This window comes from Vipera berus (genome assembly GCF_964194415.1).
Source record: "Vipera berus genome assembly, chromosome: 10".
NCBI classification, from domain to species: Eukaryota; Metazoa; Chordata; class Lepidosauria; order Squamata; family Viperidae; genus Vipera; species Vipera berus.
In genome coordinates, this window is record NC_138213.1 from 5,397,964 (window position 1) to 5,418,819 (window position 20,856).

Genomic DNA, 20,856 nt, shown 5'->3' on the forward strand with positions numbered 1-20,856 from the left:
TAGCTTGCTCTTATTTTGTTTCTCTCTCACATGCAGGCATGAATGCTTTCATGCCAAGTATTTCTTTCTCTTTGATCTATCATTGAATAAAGCTAATATGATTGCATCTCTGCGTGATGCCTTTACTTGGAAGCACCTTTAACGATTCATCGTGAGATCACCTCACACCCCATGTACTTTTGTAGTAGCTATCTTCTTAAAACAACACAGATGAGATTAAGAATGAGGAAGCTCAGCTAAACTTCCTCCGTTAGTCTAAAATAGAGAAGTTGACCAAGATATCTAAAGTGAAACTTAATGTTTATTGTCTCTTGAGATCTCAAAAGGAAGCCAGAAGTGTTGCTATCACTGCGTTTTAGAGGCAAGAGCTTCAGAACATATCAAATAATTTCCAGAATTCTACCAGGTCAGGATTTTGTCTGTCTTAATTAAGAGTAGGCAGGTTTCAAATTTATGGGATATGCTTGCTTGTCATTTTTGTTTAGGACTTAGGACTATTCCTAACTGTATTGTTTTGTCTGGTTAGAGTCTGTTGGAGAGTCAATAGGCTAGATGGTTGTGAGAGAGTTCCATCCATTGTGTGTTTTGTGTGGACTCAACCCACTGCAACTTATTCAACTTATGCTGGAAAACATGTCTGAAAAGCTTTGTGTGATATAGTGACAGTTTTCTCAGGTAGACCAAACAAGAAACATAACCAGATGAGATAATTCTACTCTATTGTAAGGCTACATTAACTAAATCTTGCAAGCTTGATATGATAAACCTCCTGGCTGATCTTTTATAGCCTAAAAAGTTGAGGAGGGTTTTTTCTCTGCCCGTTATGGATCTGCTAGTTACTGTATGTCCTCTCTCATCTGATCATTCCCTAGACAGCAGATAGAGTAGAGTAGAGTAGAGTAGAGTAGAGTAGAGTAGAGTAGAGTAGAGTAGAATGGAATGGAATGGAATGGAATGGAATGGAATGGAATGGAATGGAATGGAATGGAATGGAATGGAATGGAATAACAAAGTTGGAAGGGATCTTGGAGGTCTTCTAGTCCAACCCCCTGCTCAGGCAGGAAACCCTATACCATTTCAGACAAATGGTGCTCCAGTCTCTTCTTAAAAATTTCCAGTGTTGGAGCATTCACAGCTTCTGGAGGCAAGTCATTCCACTGGTTTATTGTTCTCCCTATCATGAAATTTCTCCTTAGTTCTAGGTTGCTTCTCTCCCTGGTTAGTTTCCATCCATTGCTTCTTGTCCTGTCCTCAAGTGCTTTGGAGAATAGCTTGACTTCCTCTTCTTTGTGGCAACCCCTGAGATATTGGAACACTGCTATCGTGTCAGTTTTTCTTTCTTCTTTTCTCTCTTCCTTCCCATCTCCCATCACCTACCACTATACCTACTGATTATATTTGTCTCTGGAAGCTTTACGATGGATGAAAAACAGGGCTGCTCAAGAGCAGAAGAAGGACATCAAGATTTAGCAGAGACAGCCAAGCCTCCTATGGTCATCCATTCAGGTGAAGAGGACGATTATGGAAACATGAACTCATTTCAAGCACCCCAGGAAGCAAAAGAGACCACCAACCAACCAGGTAAGCAATTTCATAGGATAGGCAACTTGCTGTCCTCCAGAAGTTTTGCATCCCAAATTCCATTAGCCCCTCCACTGGAAAGGTACTGCAAGAATTGTAATCCAACACAACAGCCTACCTGTGGTTCTGAATTCTGAATTGCCTTTATTGGTTTGTTCTGGTTCGGCTCAATGCTGAATTCGAATGGACTGGCCTTCTTACAGAGATTGAAGTCCATTTATATACTCCAGAAGGCTTGTATTTTAGTGAATGGGTAGTTGACAAAACCAAGCGAAATCCAAAAAGGAACAAGACAGGTGTGTCCTTTATCCCCTTTCTTCTTTATCTTGGTGACGGGACTGCTAAATAAGGACATTAAACAAGAGAACAGAGTAAAAAGATTGCAAATTAAAGCACATAAGTATAAACTTTGGGCTTTTGTTGATGACTTGGTTTTGGTTTTGCAAGACCCATTAGAGAATGTTGAATATGCTATGAGGAAGATTAAAGTATTTGGAGAAATGGCGGGTTTGAAAATAAAGATAAAAGGATCTGCTCAATACACTGCATGCAGTTATGGTTTGCAAACTGTGGTTTATAGTTTAACTCAGTGTAGCCTATACAATTTTCTCCTAGCATTCCAAGTTAAAATTATTTCAGTGCTATAAAGATAATATCAAATATCTTTATTACAATCTTTGACCTGAGAGTACAGTAAAAAGGAGAAATAGGTTAATAGTTATTAGGGGAAAGGGAAAATAGTCATAGGACAATAAAACAGCATATCTAATGAAAACTTTAAATGTGGGGAAAAATATTTGACTACCTGATATGTGAGTATAAGGTTAGGGTCCCTTCAAAAATAATAAGCATAAAATTTATCTGCATCACCCTTCTATTTGGAAATGATTGAGGTGATCAGACTTGTCTTGGAGCATCATAGAAAGAGCACTAGATGGGAATATAAATTAGAGTTTCTACTTCCTTGGTACCACATGGGGAATCTTTGTAAATAAGGGTCTTATGAAATCTTTCCTCCAGTAGAGCTGATGATAGGGGATCAAATCAAAATCTATAAAATGCCCATTGATATTGGCTTGGTGTTAAACATGCATGATCTAAAGATAGAAAATTTAAAGATAGAAAATTTACAATCCTTGCCATAATTCTAAATCAGCACATTGACTCTAATTTTAGGTGAGAAAAATCCCAACTCTTCCATGACAACTAAAGAACTTCAGGAATACTGGCGGAATGAGAAACGGAGCTGCAGAGAAGTCAAGGTGCTTTTCGAAATCCCATCAGCCAAAATTGTAGAGAAGGCTTTCTCTAAATATGTGGTAAGCTAATATAACAAAAGAGTGGTGGTGATGATGATGATGATGATGATGATGATGATGATGATGAACCAGCCTAGGGTTTGAATCAACCTCTGTTGACCTAAGGTTGCTCAGATCTCTAGCTAAATAATTCGCTTTCATTGGTTGAGTCAATCACAACTCTGATAACTTCATTAAGGCTGGATAGTTTTATTTGTTGTACTAAATCATGGTTAAGAATACAATGGTTAGGTTAACACCACATTATAAGCCACAAATATAATGATTATAGCAATTACTGGATTAAGCTACATTACATCTTAGCACAAGCATTGTGGTTTTGAATAGGGTGGTACCCCAGCTGTAAACTATAGATTACGGTATAGCATTATGTGTGACCAGTAATTCACACAAAGTACTAAGCCATGAGTACTTTGATCATGGATTTTTGAATAAACCACAGGACGTAAGTTAACACCTAAGATTAAACCATCTGCCACGGTGAGAAGCCCGCACATTGTGCTAAACTAAAACTGCAAATATTACAAGTCATACAACCCATATTCAGGGTAACTTCCAGATAACTCTCCCCCCTTTTCCATCTGACATTCCTAAAATATTTTGCTTGTGTATCTCTTCTAGAAGTACCAAATCATCATAATCCAGACTGGCAGCTTCGACAGCAACATATCAATGATTGAACGCCGGTATTCTGATTTCGAAAAGCTGCACACGAGCCTGTTTAAAGAGTTTTATGATGAAATGGAGGACCTTGTCTTTCCCAAAAAGATCCTGACTGGCAATTTCATGGAGGAAGTCATCCTGGAGAGAAAACTCGCTTTCCAAGATTATTTGCGCATTCTATACTCCATGGAATTCATCAGGACATCTCGAATGTTTATTGACTTCTTAACGAGGCCTGAGTTGGAAGAGGCCTACAGCTGCCTTCGGGGAGGACAATACACCAAAGCTTTGGAAGGTCTTCTGGAGGCCGTCGCTTTGCAAGAGAAGCTGACAAAGCACCGGCCCATTCTGTTGGTTCCCACCCTCTGCGCCATCCTTGTATGTCACAAAGATCTGGAGAACATCAAAAGCGCCTTCGAATTTGGAGAGAAGGCCCTACAGCGCTTAGAAAAGCAACCTGGTCACCGGTACTACCTGCCATTGCTGGAAACAATGGTCTCCTTAGGATATGAACTTGGGAGAGACTTCCTGTTCTTCCAAAAGAAGATGGAAGAGAGGAAGGCCAAAAAGCTTCCGCAGAAAATATTGACACTGAAGGAATTGACAGTACAGGAATACGTATAATGAGGAGAAGAGAGGGAGAGAAGTATAGTGCAGATTTTGATGAGACAGGAACATTTTCCCAATAGAGAGACTGAAAGATATTGGGAACTTAGAGGGGGAAAAAATATGAGGGAACAGTTTAATACATGATTTGTTCTGTGCAGAAAGCACAACCTTTGGCTCATGATAAAATTCAGAGATCACCCAGTGGAACCATTTCAGAGAGATCCAGAACTATTTTGTAAAAGTGTTCCCTCGGACCTAATAAACGTATGACACTTCCATTCAAAACCAAGGCTGATGCTGACATATTTCCAAAATTTAAGTTTTCTTTCTTCCAGGGACAAGTTATATTTGAACAGTAAAGTTGAAATGAAAGGCACCCAACTCTGCAGCTGAGACCTATTGCCGATGTGTCTGTACCCTTATAGCCGGGGTACCCCACCTAAAAGTCCAGGAATGTAAGTGGCCACTGGAAACTTGGGGTACAACTCCTGGAGTCCTTGCAAACATTGCCCTCAAATTCTGTTTTTAATCCAACCGAGGGAGGAACAATTAAAGACGCTAGGGGCAATCTTGTGAATTAGGTTGAATTGATCTAATGTAATTCTAATCTCATTTTAAGGGATAAGTCTAATTAAATCAGGTTTAGGTTTGGGTCTTGGCTTGGAGTATGCTGTTTAAAGACCAAGGACAGAGATGTGTAAAGAAATTGTGGGGGGCTCAGACATCATGATGGTGTACCTCCTTTGGACCCAGTCACAGGTACAGACATAAAAACTGTAGGATGGGCTTGTTTGACATTTGATGGGTAGGAGGCATTTTCATGTGTCCTACAGCAGTCCATGTGGTTAATTTATGATTCACCAATTGTGCAAACCCAGAAAACGTCCCATGCCAGCAACTGCGTTAACTGTGTTGTGTGAATGCATACACACCCTTGGTTGTATCATGGTGAGGAGTAAAGGACCAAGTATACCTCTAATATAGAGGTAAACCATTTGCTTTGATTAGATTTTTAGTTTTTTGTGTCGGCGCTTCAGAAGTTTCTGTGTGCCCTCGTTGAGGGCATCAGACAAAATGCAAATCCTATGCATTTTGTCTGATGCCCTCAATGAGGGCTCACGGAAACTTCTGAAGCGCCGACACAAAAAACTAAAAATCTCTAAAGAAACAGGAGATGGCTAGCATCTGGCTGATATTTTATAGAAACCTCCAATGACACATTCATGAGCAGGTAACATCTGGGTGGAACAGTTTGAACATCTTCTGGGATCTATGTTACAAGTTATTAATGCTGAAGCCCATTTTCACATCCGTTAAAATTACTGGGAATAGAGATGTTTCTCTGGATAATGAATTTATTGCGCCACTAGATGGTGCTGCCACATTGAATGCCATCTGAAGTTCTAGGAGCCCGCCATAAATACAGCCTCTTTCCTCTTTTAGAAAAAAAAGCTAAACTTGTGGGTTTTTTTAAAGAAACAATTGGAATTGAGGTTTACAATTCAAAAAACAGGCCATTTACATTATTAAGGATTTAAATTTGGGGGGGGGGGGAAACACACACCCAACACAATTCCACCGTGCTCTTTGGATCGAAGAATTTACCTTTCCACTAGTCCTTGAGGACAATTTAATATCTCCCTTTATCATAAGGCTGTATGAGCCAGGCTGGAGAGAGCTAAAAGGGAAAATATTCTTGCAGACTTTTAAACCTGGTGAGTTCAAAGCCAAAGGCACAGCTGTGCTTCCTTCCCTGTACTGCCATTTCCTCCTGATCAAAAGGAAGCAAAGTAAAACTTGAAACTCTTTAAAGAACTATCAGATAATGAGGGGAGGAGAAGAACAAAAGCGAACTCTTTCTCTTTCTCTTGGCATGATCCAGAGGACAGTTGAAATTCAGTATATTTTCCTAGCTGACTTTTTGCTGGAATCAGAAGTTGCCTGAGTTTGTTAACTTCACTGAATGTTGAGAATCCAGAAAGTCTAGATCAGGGGTGTCCATCCAACCTTGGCACATTTAACACATGTGGACTTCAACTCCCCTAATTCCCCACTACGATAGGCTGGGGAATTTTGGGAGTAGAAGTCCACAAGTCTTAAAGTTGCCAAGTTTTGATGTCCCGGATCCAGATGAAAGCAGCATCAATCTGTCATTGTAAGGATATTTATTTATTATGCACCCATGAGGCCAGGTTCATAAGTCACTCCGATACCATGATTTGTTGACTATGATGCCATTGGCTGACTTTACATGAAATGCTAATGGTGCACTAAAGCACAATGGCTGAGCTTACAAATAAGCCGCGTTATGGGGTGGTGCAATGTGGAAACTTATCTTGGCTTCTTCTTTGACCCAGCATGACATTTATTATTGTTTTATGTCCAACAACATTTCCATGGGGGGGAACCTCTTTGTTAATGCTGCTAACATCAGATGTTTTTGCTTTGACAACAGATGGAGATGCAACCATTTTTTTCTTAAGTTTTACTCTTAGAGTTAGAGTTAGATGATGCTGGGGGGAGGAATGTGCATGAGAGTCTAGCTAGACATAACAATACTGAACCTAGTGTGAGAACCAAGGTTATCGAAATAAAAGATGATAAAGAATCGGTGGGCTGGAGAACTGGAGGGGAAGCCCGCATTTCAAACTAATTGGGGAATGTGATTTATGACTGTTAACTGGAGGAGAGAATTGTGCTTTGATACTATGTGCTCAGGGGAGGGGAGCTCAGGTTTTGGCTTCAACTGTGTTAGTGCCGATGCTATGCTACTCAAATAAAGATTCTTTAAGGTAAACAATGCCTCAAAGTTCTTTGAAGAGTTTCATCTGTCGGAACCATGACACTCTTATTGGAATCTGACAGACTCCCACACCCAAGCCATTCATGGTTTCAAGCTGTTGACAAACCTACTATGGAATGTATGGGTTTGTGATTGATTCCCATCGCTTTGAGCTGGGTCCACCTTCCCTTCATACTGTCTTATGGGAAACATCAGCTTTATTGTCCAAGGTTGCTTGGAGTCCAGTCTCAGGAAAAATAACACAGGGGTCCCAATCCTGCAGCATCTTTGATATCCAAGGATGTTGGATGAAGAACTAGATGCTTGTCCTTCTGGGGCGTTGGCTATTCCTGCCAGATTAGTGTTGCTTTTCCACCTGTTCCTCAAGGTTATTCCTTGTACCCGTTACAACGGCAGTCCCTAGTGCGAGACCACCTGCTGCCAATGTCAACCTCCCATCACCCGGTTCACTCCCACAGAGTCGGCCTCCTCAGGGTGCCGTCAGCCAGGCAATGCCGGCTGGCAACCCCCAGGGCTTCTCTGTGGGCGCACCGACCCTCTGGAACGAACTGCCCTCGGAGCTGCGGATGGCCCCTGACCTTCGGTCCTTCTGCTGTGACCTAAAGACTGGGTTATTCCAACAAGCAGGCCTGGACTGATCATGGTTTTTAAATTTGGTTTTTTATTGGTTTAAGTTGTTCTTATTTCTTATATTGTTTAATCCTCTTTTAATGTTTGTATTTATATCTTTTAACTTTTTATTGTTGTGAGCCGCCCTGAGTTCTCAGGGAGAAGGGCGGCATATAAATTTAATAAACCTTAACCCCCCCCCCCCAGAGCTGGCTTCTCCTGATGGACCTGAAGGCATGGATAAGGATAAAAGAAGTAGAGAACATCCATCAAGTCACCCGGTTCGCATACCGTGATTAATTTTGCAAAAATAAAAACAAAACCCCCCCACAAAAAATCCTCAGCTTTTCCTTAAAGGAAGAACACTAGGGAGCTTCTGTCTCCCTGGAGCCCAATCTCACTTGCCAATCTCGTTTCCTTCTTTTTGTTTCTCAGCCATTTCCCCACTTCCATCTTCCAATTCCCCTGAAACGGCTCACCTCCCAAGTTTTCTCCCCCCCTCCCCCCCCCCCGTTGATCACCTGCCCTTCCCAGGGATGAATTCTTGTTTGCCTGTTTCCATAATAATAATAATAATAATAATAATAATAATAATAATAATAATAATAATAATAATAATAATAATAATAATAATAATAATAATAATAATAATAAAAGCAAAGGAGTAGAGGGAAGGAGAAGCCAGCAAGGCTGCAGCAGTAGGAGATGTTGCTTTGTGTACAGTTCTTTAATATGTACAAGCAAAATCTGGCAACTTTCAATCCCTCTTCCTTTCTTTGAAACATGCCTCAGTCTGTCTTTCCCAGTTCCTACTTAGCAGATCTTCATAGGGTTTTTAATACTCTTTCTCCTTTTGCCGTGATCAAAGGAATCAGCTCTCCCGTTTGCTTGTTCCTCTGATAAGTGATAAAAGGTGGCACAGAGACTAATGAGAACTGTCTCCAGCCTTCTTAATAAAACCCCTGTAGAAAAAAAATGGGGGGGGGAAGAAATCACAATGCATCATCAAATCTTTTAGGGGAGGAAGGGGGAGGGAAAAAAAATGCTAGGTACAAAGGCCCTTGGGAAGCCAAGTATTGGAGGCGGAGGGGGAGAGGGGGGTGGGTTTCAGGAGAAATAAAAGCAGTGGGATAACCGCAAGGAAGGAGACCTTACTCCAGTCCAGAAGTCCCATCGGAGGTCCTCAAACTTTTCAGCTTCTTTAGATGCCTGCATGAAGTTGCAGATTGCTCCTCGGGACGTTAGGAAAATAATTTAAGAAATATGACTTCAATAGCACCATGAATAACGATCACAGTGATTGACCCCTTGGATAATCTCATCTACTTTTGGGGTTGATACTGAGCACTTGGGGAAGGAACCCCAATCTAGACGGCAACCCAATAGGAGCCTTGGCCAAACTGTTCTTGAGGATGTGATATTTGTGTAAGGTTTTTGTTTCACAAAACGTTCCTTAGGCAACGTCTTTTATTATGAATGCAACCGGGGTTAATAGCAGAAAGGAGATGTTACTCCGGTCCAGAAGACCGATCAGGGGTCCTCAAACTCTTCAGCTACTTCAGACCCCCCCCCCTTCTAGCTCTCCCTTCTGGCATTGATGGTGTTACCTAGTTTGACTGATGAAATGTCTGCAAGAAAACAACCAAGCTCAGAGAGCACCAAGGGCCTCATAGTCTCTTGTGCTGGGCTGCAATATTTTGAGTGCCCACTAGATGGCAGCAAAGAGATTCAGGACAATGCCAACACTATGCTGCCACCTATAGCCATCTGTGGTTTCACCGCCCAAATCTAGCAGCTTCATTTTTTTTTTCCCTCTGCCATAAAGAACTCCTTCAGTGGATTTTCCCCATTTTAATTGCAGAAAAAAGGAGACAAGCCAGCCCTTTTCACAAAATAGTCTTTCAAAGGATATATTAAGCAGAAATCCCTTCCTCCCAAACTTACTATGGTGCTGTGAAGAAGCTGAAGGAATTTGGAGCAAGAAGAACCATTAGAGATTTTAAGCTCATTATAACAAGCACGGCTTTTGTAGTGAATGTGGGGGGATTTTTTTTATAAGGAAACCTATTAGAGTAGCAGAAGAGAGCAAATGACTAAGGATTGGGAACAGATGTAGGGGAGAAGAAACCTCAGACCATAGCCAGATTTAATGCTTCCATTTTCCCAACCAGCTTGGGATAAGAGCAGAGCACTAAATCCAAATTTCAACATAAAGCACTTAATTTTGTAAACTTCAAATAGAGAGTTGGAAAAAGAAATGGGCAGTCCTTATCTAAAGATCATATACATTCCCTCTGGAGCTCTGTTAGTGTACTGTACATTCACTCACGTGCCAACTAAGTCTGTCTGCTTAAAGGTTATCTATAGAATAAACCACAGTTAGATGGATATCAGGTCACAAACAGGCAGACTACATTTTGATGTAGGGCTTTGCTTGAGTCCAGCCTACAAGGGAATTGGTTCACCATTCTAAGCTATGGTCTGTTTATCTACCATATGCATTGTTAAGGAAATTTCAGTTGGCTAAATTGACATACTATGGAACTTTTCCATACAGAAATGCGTTTTCACAATCAAAGCAAAATGACATCCTGGCTTGAACATTCCCAAAACGACTTTCCCTGGCTTTGGGCATGTGGCACATCCTAGCTTCTTCCCATAATAATTGCATGATTTGGAGCAAGCTGCAGTTCCTGATTCCGAGAGGAACTAGACATGTACATGCCCAGCGTAGGAAGTGGAAACATTAATGGATTTACACTCCCATCTGAAAATCAACAGTGGTGATGTTGCCTATTATCTGGCTGCTATGTTGCATAAACCCAGCCTACAAAGTCGAGGAGGGTGTCAAACTGTTTTCCAAAGCAGTAAAAGACAAGGCACGAAGCAATGGATGGAAACTAACCAAGGAGAGAAGCAACCTAGAACTGGGGAGAAATTTCCAGACAGTGGGAACAATTACTCAGTAGAATGGATTGCCTTCAGAAATTGTGGGTGCTGCATCACTGGAGGCTTTCAAGAAGAGACTGGACCGCCATTTGTCTGAAGTGGTATAGCATCTCCTGCTCAAGCAGGAGGTTAGACTAGAAGACCTCCAAAGTCCCTTCCAACTCTGTTATTCTATGTTTTATGTTCCTTCTACAGGGCATCCCACATCACACTAAGTACATTTAATGAGGATCACGTTAGATCTGGACTTAGCACTTTGTGCCAATCTAGCTGATTGTAATTTATTCAATAAACTAAGCAAAACCAACAGTGGCTCGTTGTAGTGTATGAGTCCAGTGGAAGTACCACACAACAGGAGGAAAAGACTGAGGTGGGACATGGCAGAGGAACAAAGTTGCTTCACTTTAGGTAGGAGAAAGTTCTCACAGACCTTCACTGTTCGCTTCTTTGTTTTTAACAATTTAAAGAGCAAGTTAAGAGCAAAATGCAACTTTGGTAGTTTTATAGGTATTTTTCGAGGAAGCCAAATTCCACCAACGTGTCTTTGAACCTCAAACACTGCCTTTAGGCCACCTCGTTCGTTTGCATGCTTTCCAAAAAAGGAGGAACGGACACGTTTGATACAAGATAGGAATTAATTCCAGGGGTGGATCCAGAACTGCAGGCAGATGCCTGCTGATTTGTGAGCTCATGGTTTTTTCAAATCTCCTTAGCTGCTGCTGCTGCTGCTGCTGGCACCTCTTATAAGCTACTGACAGGAAGATCTTTCTCTCTCTGAAGGGCAATTTGCACAGTGGGAGTTTGGCAAAGCAACTGCCGTGGGTACCTCAAAAACATACGAGAGTCAAGTCGTGCAGAAATGAAAGGAGGAAGAGGGAATGAAAAAGGGGTTTTAGGAGGGCCAAGCGGGGGTGGGGAGAGAGAAAACTCAGAAAAAGAAAGAAAGAAAGAAAGAAAGAAAGAAAGAAAGAAAGAAAGAAAGAAAGAAAGAAAGAAAGAGAGAGAGAGGGAGGGGGGAAGGAAGGAAGGAAGGAAGGAAGGAAGGAAGGGAGGAAGGGAGGAAGGGAGGAAGGAAGGAAGGAAGGAAGGAAGGAAGGAAGGAAGGAAGGAAGGAAGGAAGGGAGAGAGAGAATCACTGCAGTTGTTAAGTTAGTAAAACAGTTGTTAGGTAAATCTGACTTCCCCATTGAGTTTGCTTGTCAGAAGGTCACAAAAGGGGATCACATGACCCCGGACACTGCAACCATCATAAATACGAGTCAGTTGCCAAGCGTCTGAATTTTGATCATGTAACCATGAGGATGCTGCAACGGTAGAAAGCGTAAAAAAGAGTCATAAGTCACTTTTTTTTCCCCGTGCCATTGTAATTTTGAACAGTCACTAAATGAATGGTTGTAAACCAAGGATTATCTGTAACAGTTTAAGGCAGGCATGTCAAACTCGTGACGTCACGTGATGTCATGCGATGCATTGAGACTTTTTCCCCATTGCCGGCAATGGGGTGGGCGCGGTTTTGGCGTGACGCATCCGGCCCGTGGGCTGGCAGTTTGACATGCCTTCTTTAAGGCTTTGCTTTTCTAGGGAACGCAGGTTGACCATCTGAGAAAGAGATGGGCTTCCGCTTTAGCACCCCCCCCCCAACTGCAGTCTTTTAGAAACCATTTTAATGGGAGAATGTGTAAAGTCATACAACTGCCTCCTCCTGCTGTGTGTCAGTTCTTCAAACAATCATCAAGCATGTCGGTCAAAAGGGTCTCCAGGTTCTTATATCAACCTGGAGAAAAGTGTGTGTGTGTGTGTGTGGTGGGGGGAGAGATTACACAGGGATGTGGGATTCATATCAGCTAACTTGTTAAAATTAGTCACAGACCTAATTCAGAGCATAGCCAAGAGCGTGCCTGGGAAACCACGTTCTGGAAAATTATTTCCGAAGGTAAAGTTATACATTGATCGCTGAGTGATAATAGGATAATGATCCACGTTTGTTGCTAGTGATAGAAGGCTTTTGAGCCTGGGGAAGGAAAAAAAAACAACTAACATGCCAGAAGCAAAACAGGAGACCTAATCAGTTCCAGATAAAGACTGTTTTCTTTTATTTCTCCCCCAAGGCAGGTGGGGAACATTTAGTCACAATGCAAAGAGCAATTTGAGACATTCCAGGGGGACATTGTGCCGTCCCCGATTAAGCACTGCAGCCTCCTTATATATAACCAACAAAATGTCTCCGCCTTTTGGTGGCCATCAAACTTTCCACACCATAAGGAGAGCCAGTTTGGTCTGGACCACATAGTAGGGTCAGAATCTAATCGCTGTACAATTTAGATCACAGCTTAATGAGCTGTGTTAACTCAGCCTAGGGTTGTATGTTGAAGGGGTCCTCAACTCCTGGTCTGTGGCCCAGGAGTGGGCCGCGGCATGCCAGCAACCGGTCCACACAAACAAGCAAAGCCCCATCTGCGGGATGCAAGCAGCACACAAAACCACGCGCCCTCCAGTCCATGGAAAAACCTCTCTCCACGGAACCGGTCCCTGGTACCCAAAAGGTTGGGGAACTCTGGTATATTGAATATACCTTGACTCCAGCCTAAATCACTCATTGGCTAGATTCATACACCATACTAAGCCAAAAAAAAAGCCACATTATATGTATCTGGCTGTGTAACATTTGTGTGGCAGTCTTCCAATTTCAGGGTAAACCCTGACTCCAATTAAATGCTATTTAAATGCTGTTGGGGAAAAAAAGCCTTATTTCAGCTGTCAAGCAAGAAACTGTGCTGTTTTTGTTTTTGTTTTTGTTTTTTTAAAAGAACCAGAAGAAAAATAACTGTCAAAATAATAATATTAATAAACCTACCCCTGGCCCAGTGACAGCTGAAAACACAAACACAGTGTTGTGCCCTGTCTAAGCTATCAAGAACTTGGTAAGGCCTGCAGAACTGGCAGATGCCATTTTCGTTTGTTTTGGAAACAACAAACGTGCTGGGTTGAAAGACAGAGTTGAATTTATGCACTGTCATGGAGAAACTCAACAAAACTGGAGTGTAAGCTGAGAGGTATGTTAGTTCCCAGTGACCTGTCAGGGGGGAAGGGTGATGGTAACAATGAGGATAATGATGACAAGGACAGAACACAACATCTACTTTTTGCCTAGATCTGGGATCGACCTATGACTGCTAACAGCTCTATAAGCTTCAGCCTTGGGTAGCTAAGTTATGGCCGCATGCTGGCATCCATCAAATAACCCTTACGGAAAGATGGAGTTGGTTTAAGTCATGGGTGTCAGTGGAGAGTCTCAATCATCCAAGTCATGGTTTTCCCAAAGGCAATTAGACTTTCTTGGTTCTCTTTTTTTTCCCTTGAAGCTTCTTCAAAATCTCACCTCACCTCACCTCATCTTATCAACTTATCTACTTGTACAAAGAAGTGAAAATTCTTATTGACATCTAGCAGTTGCTAGATTTTAGCCCTGATTTCCTATCCCTACCCATAATGCCCTAACTTAAACAGGAAAGGGGAAAAAAGCTGTGGATGTTGGATGAGAAGCAAGAATTGGCACACAATCCACATCCGGCTTTTTGATGCAAAAGCCAAGCGGGAGGCTGATCAATTCAACTGTTGAGATTTATCGATGGCTTGAGAACCAGAGACACAGATCAGCGCTATCTGGAAGTGCCTTAAGCCCAACAGAAACCACGTTATAATTAGTGCAATGTGTCAACCTAGTTGGAGAGGAACTAGTCCAAAGTCTCCTGGGTGGGCATTATGGTTAGCTGGATATTTAATCTCCAAGCCCTAGCGATGAACTCTAACCACAATGAAACACTGGCACCAACAAATTCTCATCTTTAACCGCACTTGTTCTTTCTACAAGAGATACGAGTTGAAACACGTTGCTGGTAATGAGTGGGCAGTCCCTCCATTGCAAATGAATATTTTATTTCCACTCTGGTGTCTTTCCACAGCTCTCCTGTCCATTTACAGTATCTTCTGAAGCACCACTAATAAATGCTGGAAAGGGTTTCACTTCATTATTAACTATTTAAAAATAATAACTAAGCATCTCCACTCAATGTTTTTTTTTTTTTGCCTTTGTCACTGGTTTCACAAAGCACATAAATCTGGGGTAGTGTTCCAGCATTCTTTAAAAAAGAAAAAAGAAAGAAGGAAGATTTTTTTCCCAGAAAGATCTGTTTTCATCCGCAAGCCTGCCAGTTCTGAATAACTCTTTTTCCCAAACCGCATTTCTTCCAAAACAAATTTCCATCTGTTGTAATAACAACACTGACCCACTTCGCAGGATTGCTTTCCAGGTGACAACAAACCTACAGCATGGACTATAGTCTTGTTCTGCACAAAGGGAGGGAAGGAAGGAAGAATTTAGAAGGATTCTTTTCAACAGTTTATGTCCCCACGAGGTTCTGGAAAATACGAGAATTCTTCCTGCAAAGGCTATTATTTCCCTATTACAGCTGTGCGCTGTATTCTTTTTCAACTGCAGGCTACGATCTCTTGCCAGATTTTATTGAGGTTGATAAGACAGTAACAACAAAAAAGGGGGATATTTTTTTTTCCTGGGCTGGTGGGACAGGGCTTGGGGACCTAGAGATAACATTTGCTGTAGAACTCCAGAGCTTCTTCACTTGATGCGGGATAGGAAGGAAATGTCACAATCGTTGGCTGCAAGCATACCCCATACTCAACACCAGACATTGCCTGGGGTGCGCATAAAGTATATAAATATATTATGTATATATAAATATACATATAAAGAGTGCAGAGAAGAGCAACAAAGATGATAAAGGATCTGGAGGCTATACCGTGTGATGAACAATTGAGAGAACTAAGTATATGTCTAGTTTAATGAAGAGAAGGACGAGGGGTGATGTGATAGCAGTCTTCCAATATTTTAGGGGCTGCCACAAAGAAGAGGGAGTCAAGCTGTTCTCCAAAGCACCTGAAGGCAGGACAAGAAGCAATGGATGGAAACTCATCAAGGAGAGAAGCAACCTAGAACTAAGGAGAAACTTCCTGACAGTTAGAACAATTAACCAGTGGAACAACCTGCCTCCAGAAGTTGTGAATGCGCCAACACTGGAGGTTTTTAAGAAGAGACTGGACAGCCATTTGCCTGGAATGGCATAGGGTCTCCTGCTTGAGTAAGAAGTTGGACTAGATGACCCCCAGGTCTATTATTATTCTATGTCCTTTAGTCTATGTTCTATATCTACTTACAGATCAGATTCCAGGTTTCAGTGGAAAGATACCATTGCTGATTAAAGTGGATCTCCCCGGAATCATATCTGGAGTACACGAATTTAGGGAAAAGTCTGCACCACATTGTTGATTTGTCATAATTAAAAGGCATAACTATACTTAATTTAAATGAATCCCTAGGCATTCGATAACTTGGGAGTGGCAGGGGGAGGGGGTAAATTTAAAAATATAATTCTCTGGTAACTTCTTCTCTAGAACCTCTGGAGTTCTATGGCTGCCCCAAAGATTTTAAAACAAATCTGTAGCTTGGGAGTACTTATTCCATCCAAGCCGATCTGAATCATGCTTTGAAAACATTGTTTCAAACAAATGACCTTTCCAAAAATATGTTCTCAAGAGAAAAAAACCACACAGTGTAAATTATGGTATTCCTATCTGGAAGGTTATAAGGCAATGACTGTCAGATCTTTCTTTTCTGCGAGACAGACTACAGCTGCTGCAACAGATGGAGTTTGGTAGCCTGTTTAATTCACTAATTTAATTTGTATCCTGCCTTTCTTTTCAATTGAATACGCAAGGCAATTCATAAATAGCCTTCCCCTTGCCTTTATCCAGAAGAGGCTGGATCAGCGAGCGAGAAGCTTCTAACTAAAAGCCTAGAAGCTCCCTGAGGTCCAGTAGTAGCTTGCAAATTGGCTGGATTGTTGAAACTCTAAAAGAATGTTTTTGGTGTTTTTTTTTCAAACTTGGCCGTTGGAAGATGTGTGGACATCAGCTCCCAGAATTCCCCACCTCAACATGGTGAAGTCTACGCTCCTCCAAGTGGCCAAGTTTGAAAAAAAGACTGCCTCAAAATAATGCCCAGAAATTAAGTCTTACCAATAGAAGAGAAGGTTTGTAACTGTGGGGTCCTTGGTGCTCTCTGAGCTGGGTGGTTTGCTTGCAGATGTTTTATGACTCAACTAGGGGACATCATCAGTGCTCATGGATGATGTTATCTGGTTGGTTAATGAAATGTTTCCAAGAAAACAACCAACTCAGAGAGCACCAAGGATGACCACCACCTCCTCCTCCTTCTCCTCCTCCTCCTCCAACTCAGAGAGCATCCTCAGAGAGGATGACCAGTTTGGGTAATGAAAGGTCTGCAAGAAAACAGCCATGCTCAGAGAACACCAAGGACAATCTCCTCCTCCTCCTCCTCCTCCTCCTCCTCCTCCTCCTCCTCCTCCTCCTCCTCCTCCTCCAACTCAGAGAGCACCAAGGATGACCAGTTTGGGTATTGAAAGGTCTGCAAGAAAACAGCCAAGCTCAGAGGGCACCATGCACCCCACAGTTCAGCCTTGAGCTGGAAATATCCACTTCTACTGATAGGAAAGAGTATCCTTCCCAAGAACCCCACAATTAGGTCTGAATTATAAACCGGAAGGAGAAGACAGCGAACACCAAGGGTGGCTGAGACTGTCACCTCATCAGAGCAAGTGTACAAGTGACTAACATGTTAGCACTAAAGCGACCACAACTGCTCTGCTAGGTGTCACTGTGTTGTTTGGTAACAGTACTTCATCATATCACCATTCTTCACCTCCAAAAACATAGTTTAGTTAACCTGAGATCTCCCCAAGCTTTCTATTACTATCCTTATTACCCTTCCGGGGGGGGGGGGGAAGAAGGCCATCCAAAACAGGTTACCTGATATTTTAATGTTTTGGTTGTTTTTTTTGCTTAGGAAAGAAATGGCAAAGCCTCCAACAGAAAGCCCCAGAAATCCCAAATGTTCATCAGTTTATCGGCAGCTTTTTCTCTGATGTTTGCAACAACAACAAAAAAAGCGGAGGGGGGGGGAGCAGAGAGGCAGGCAAAGAAAAGAAAAAGAGAAATGTGTTGCATTTTGTTTGGACAGCTGTCAGGAAATACCTTGAGGATACTGTCGCTTGCCATCCCTTTTCTGCTGCTGATCTGAAAGGGGTGTGTGATTTTACACATTTGCTTGCTATTTATAAAAAAAAAAGAAGAAGAAGAAGCAAGCAAAATAGAACAACGAGAGAGAAAGGCTGAGACACCCTGGAAGAGTCAAAGTCTTTATTATTCCTTGCAAGACGGGTAAGGTAACATTTCAGATGTTGTAGATTTCTATTCCTGGCAAGCATGACCAATGGCAAGAAACAGTAAGTATGAAGAGAAAAAGAATATTTGTAGCCCATTTGTAGCCGTTCAGGGCTGAACGGCGGCATCCTCGGTGCTCTCTGAGCTTAGTTGTTGTTCATTAGTGTTGCACAGGAAACACAGAAGACAGGACAACGGAGTTGGAAGGGACCTTGGAGGTCATCTAGTCCAACCCCCTGCTCGAGCAGGAGCCATTATACCATTTCAGACAAGTGGCTGTCCAGTCTCTTCTTGAAAATCTCCAGTGATGGAGCATCCAGAATTTCTGGAGGCAAGTCATTCCACCGATTAATTGTTCCGTCAGGAAATTCCTCCTTAGTTCTAGGTTGGCTCTCTCCTTGATTAGTTTCCATCCCATTGTTTCTTGTCTTGCCTTCAGTTGGTTTAGAAAATAGTTTGACCCCTTCTTCTTTGTGGGCAGCCCCTCAAATATTGGAACACTGCTGTCATTCCCACCATTTTTTTTCCTTTTCACTAACATCAATGTTACTAACATTTTTCACTAACATCAATCGACCTTAGTGATCCTGGGATTTGCTCCCAATTTGTACACAGTAGCTTAGCCTGCCAATGTGGGTGGGAGCAGGTGGTTTTCTTCCTCGTAGTTCTTTGATTGGGGCATTGTTTCCACCTGGATTGTTTGTCTGGTGTTAATCCCTGCTTACCTGGGTCTTGGCTGTTAGAGAGGGTGTGACACGGTCCCTCAAGCAAGGGAGAAAACTTCTTCCTCATCAATACTGGCAGGGCAAATACTGTATATAGAGGGACCAAACTCTTTTTGATCACCTCCATGGATGATGGTTGTAAAGCACACCCATGATGGAATAATTCGATTTTCAAGGTTCATCCTAGCTCACCCAGATGGGCTTCCACAAACAGCTGGTTTAAGACGGGGTGGGCTAGCTGGTGGTCCTAATGTGTCCTGGGTTAATATTTGAAATCCGTGATATAAAGGGAAGGGTGGAGAAATGGAGCCTTTGTTTGAGCGGAAAGTTTGAAGCAAATGCGTTTTTCAACTCTACTGAAGTTGTCCCTAAAACCCACAAACCAGCAAGAGATATTTCTGCAGTTCCTCCATAAGGAGAAGCTCAAAGGCTCTCTCTAGCCAGAAGCTCTGATCCACAGACTTTAGATGTTGCTTAAAAAGCTTCTATTATCAGCAGGGCAACAGCAGCCTCCATTAGAATCGTGATACTAAGATGCTGATTAAATATCAGGAGGGGGTTTTAATCAGCCAAAGCCATATGCTATTTAACTTAAGATGAAAGTATAAATGATAATCATTATTTCAGAAAGGATGTGTTTAAAAGAAGAGCAGAACAGCAAGTAACATCTTTTTATCATCCGAGTTCTTGATACATGTTCCATCTCTCTCTCTCTCTCTTATATATATATATATATATAAAGTGCTTTATAAGCCTTTATGAACATCTGGATCATTTCTTCATTATACAAGCTTTCAATGGCATCACGTTTGATGTTTTTCCTCTCTTATTATTAGTATTAGCAGAGCTCTGCTAAGTTTCTAAATAAACAATTAATTCCTATTAATTATAGTTTTCAAACTGGCAAAATTATCCTTCATTAACTTAATCACTTGCATTTTATCTGCAAATTATATTCACTCTTTCATAATCCCTCACATCTAAAGAACTTCCCCCTCCCATTCTCCCTGTGCCAGATTTTATTCTGATGTAGACACGCTGTTTGTAGCAAAAGACTTTGATTTTTATTTTATTTTCTAAGCAGCCATTTCTTATTTTCCTCCCGAACTGCAGATATTAACCACCCTGTTATCTCCCACCAGCTCTCTTTTTTTTCTCCCTCCCCCCTCCCCCTTTTTCAAAGGGGCAACACGATTCAGACTTGTTTGTTTTTAGCTAAGCTAAACTTCAAAGGAATTGTATCCCTGTGCATACCTTATCGGGATCTATACATTGCCAGCATGTTGAATTCTATCCTTTTTTAAGAATGTCAGACCACAGGCTTCTTAGCCAGGTAGGCAAGCAATTTCTCCGTCCATTTGATCCGTGGTGGCTGATCCTGACCAACAATCATTCGGACAGGTTTTCTTTCAACCCTACCTGGCCATGCTACTCCATCTTGGATCTGAGGATGGCCCTCTCCTCTCTCCTCTACACCTGCATTAAGAAATAAAATGGTGGGTTAGGGTTCCTGCCAACCTACCGTAGCAATTCGAAAGCATGCAAATGCGAGTAGATAAATAGGTAACAGCATTCATTCCGTGCTCCTCAGGATATAATCATGCTGGCCACCTGACCACAGAAATGTCTTCGAACAATACTGTCCACCCTCAGCTAGGAAACCGAGATGAGCAGTGCCCCCTATAGTCAAGCACAACTGGATGGAGGACACTTTTACCTTTATCTTTAACTTTTACCTTTATCTTTAACCGCCATTCTTTCTGCCACCGTCGAGGACATTTTTGTTCTTCTGTCTTCTAAACGTACCTGGCCTTCAAAAGTCAACCTTCACTCTTAATTGGCTTAATTTGTCTCCGTGGGAATTTGGCTAGGATCTCAGGGGACCCGCTGGGGGGGGGCTGTTAACCACCCATGGTCCTCGGTTTCTATCCTTGGTTTAAGGGAAGCTAAACTGTCCCAGTCTTGAGCATTGATCAGAAACCAAACAGAATCCTCACCCAAGCCACGTTGTTCTTGGGTTCTGCACGGCCGTGCTCCATTGAGCATCCGAGACGCTTTCTGCCACAGAAGAAAATCCACATGGCATCCCTAGCATCGCCTCGTTGTGACCGTTGGCAGGAAAGGACAGCAATTTGAGGACTGACCCCACATCAGGCCATTAATTTGGAAACCATTTAATGAGCTGCATTTGTTTACCTTTGCATCAGAACCAGGCTGTTATCCTAGCAGCAGAGTGGAGGGAGGGTCATAGGGAGGGTGGGGGAATAATAGCAAATAGTCA

The 20,856-nt window shown here is 42.1% G+C and overlaps 1 protein-coding gene across 2 annotated transcripts; it reads left to right on the top strand.

Annotated features, from left to right (window-relative positions):
- Positions 1-321: 321 nt before the first annotated feature.
- Positions 322-4,451, top strand: SNX20 (sorting nexin 20). 2 transcript variants are annotated; one of them, XM_081335867.1, is made up of 4 exons: positions 322-406; positions 1,412-1,581; positions 2,758-2,900; positions 3,522-4,451. In XM_081335867.1, the coding sequence occupies exons 2-4, from the start codon at positions 1,419-1,421 to the stop codon at positions 4,185-4,187; spliced, it is 972 nt and encodes a 323-aa protein (XP_081191993.1). In that variant the 5' UTR covers positions 322-406; positions 1,412-1,418; the 3' UTR covers positions 4,188-4,451. The 2 variants fall into 2 exon arrangements, with proteins under 2 accessions (XP_081191993.1, XP_081191994.1); XM_081335868.1 differs by lacking the exon at positions 322-406 and having other exon boundaries at positions 1,179-1,581.
- Positions 4,452-20,856: the final 16,405 nt, after the last annotated feature.

What these genes read in the sequence shown, in the direction of transcription:
- SNX20 (XM_081335867.1), top strand. Translation starts at nt 1,419, where the DNA reads ATGGATGAAAAACAGGGCTGCTCAAGAGCAGAAGAAGGACATCAAGAT. An exon ending in AGAGACCACCAACCAACCAG is followed by an intron (nt 1,582 to 2,757) that starts GTAAGCAATTTC and finishes CTCTAATTTTAG; the next exon opens with GTGAGAAAAATCCCAACTCT. An exon ending in AGGCTTTCTCTAAATATGTG is followed by an intron (nt 2,901 to 3,521) that starts GTAAGCTAATAT and finishes TATCTCTTCTAG; the next exon opens with AAGTACCAAATCATCATAAT.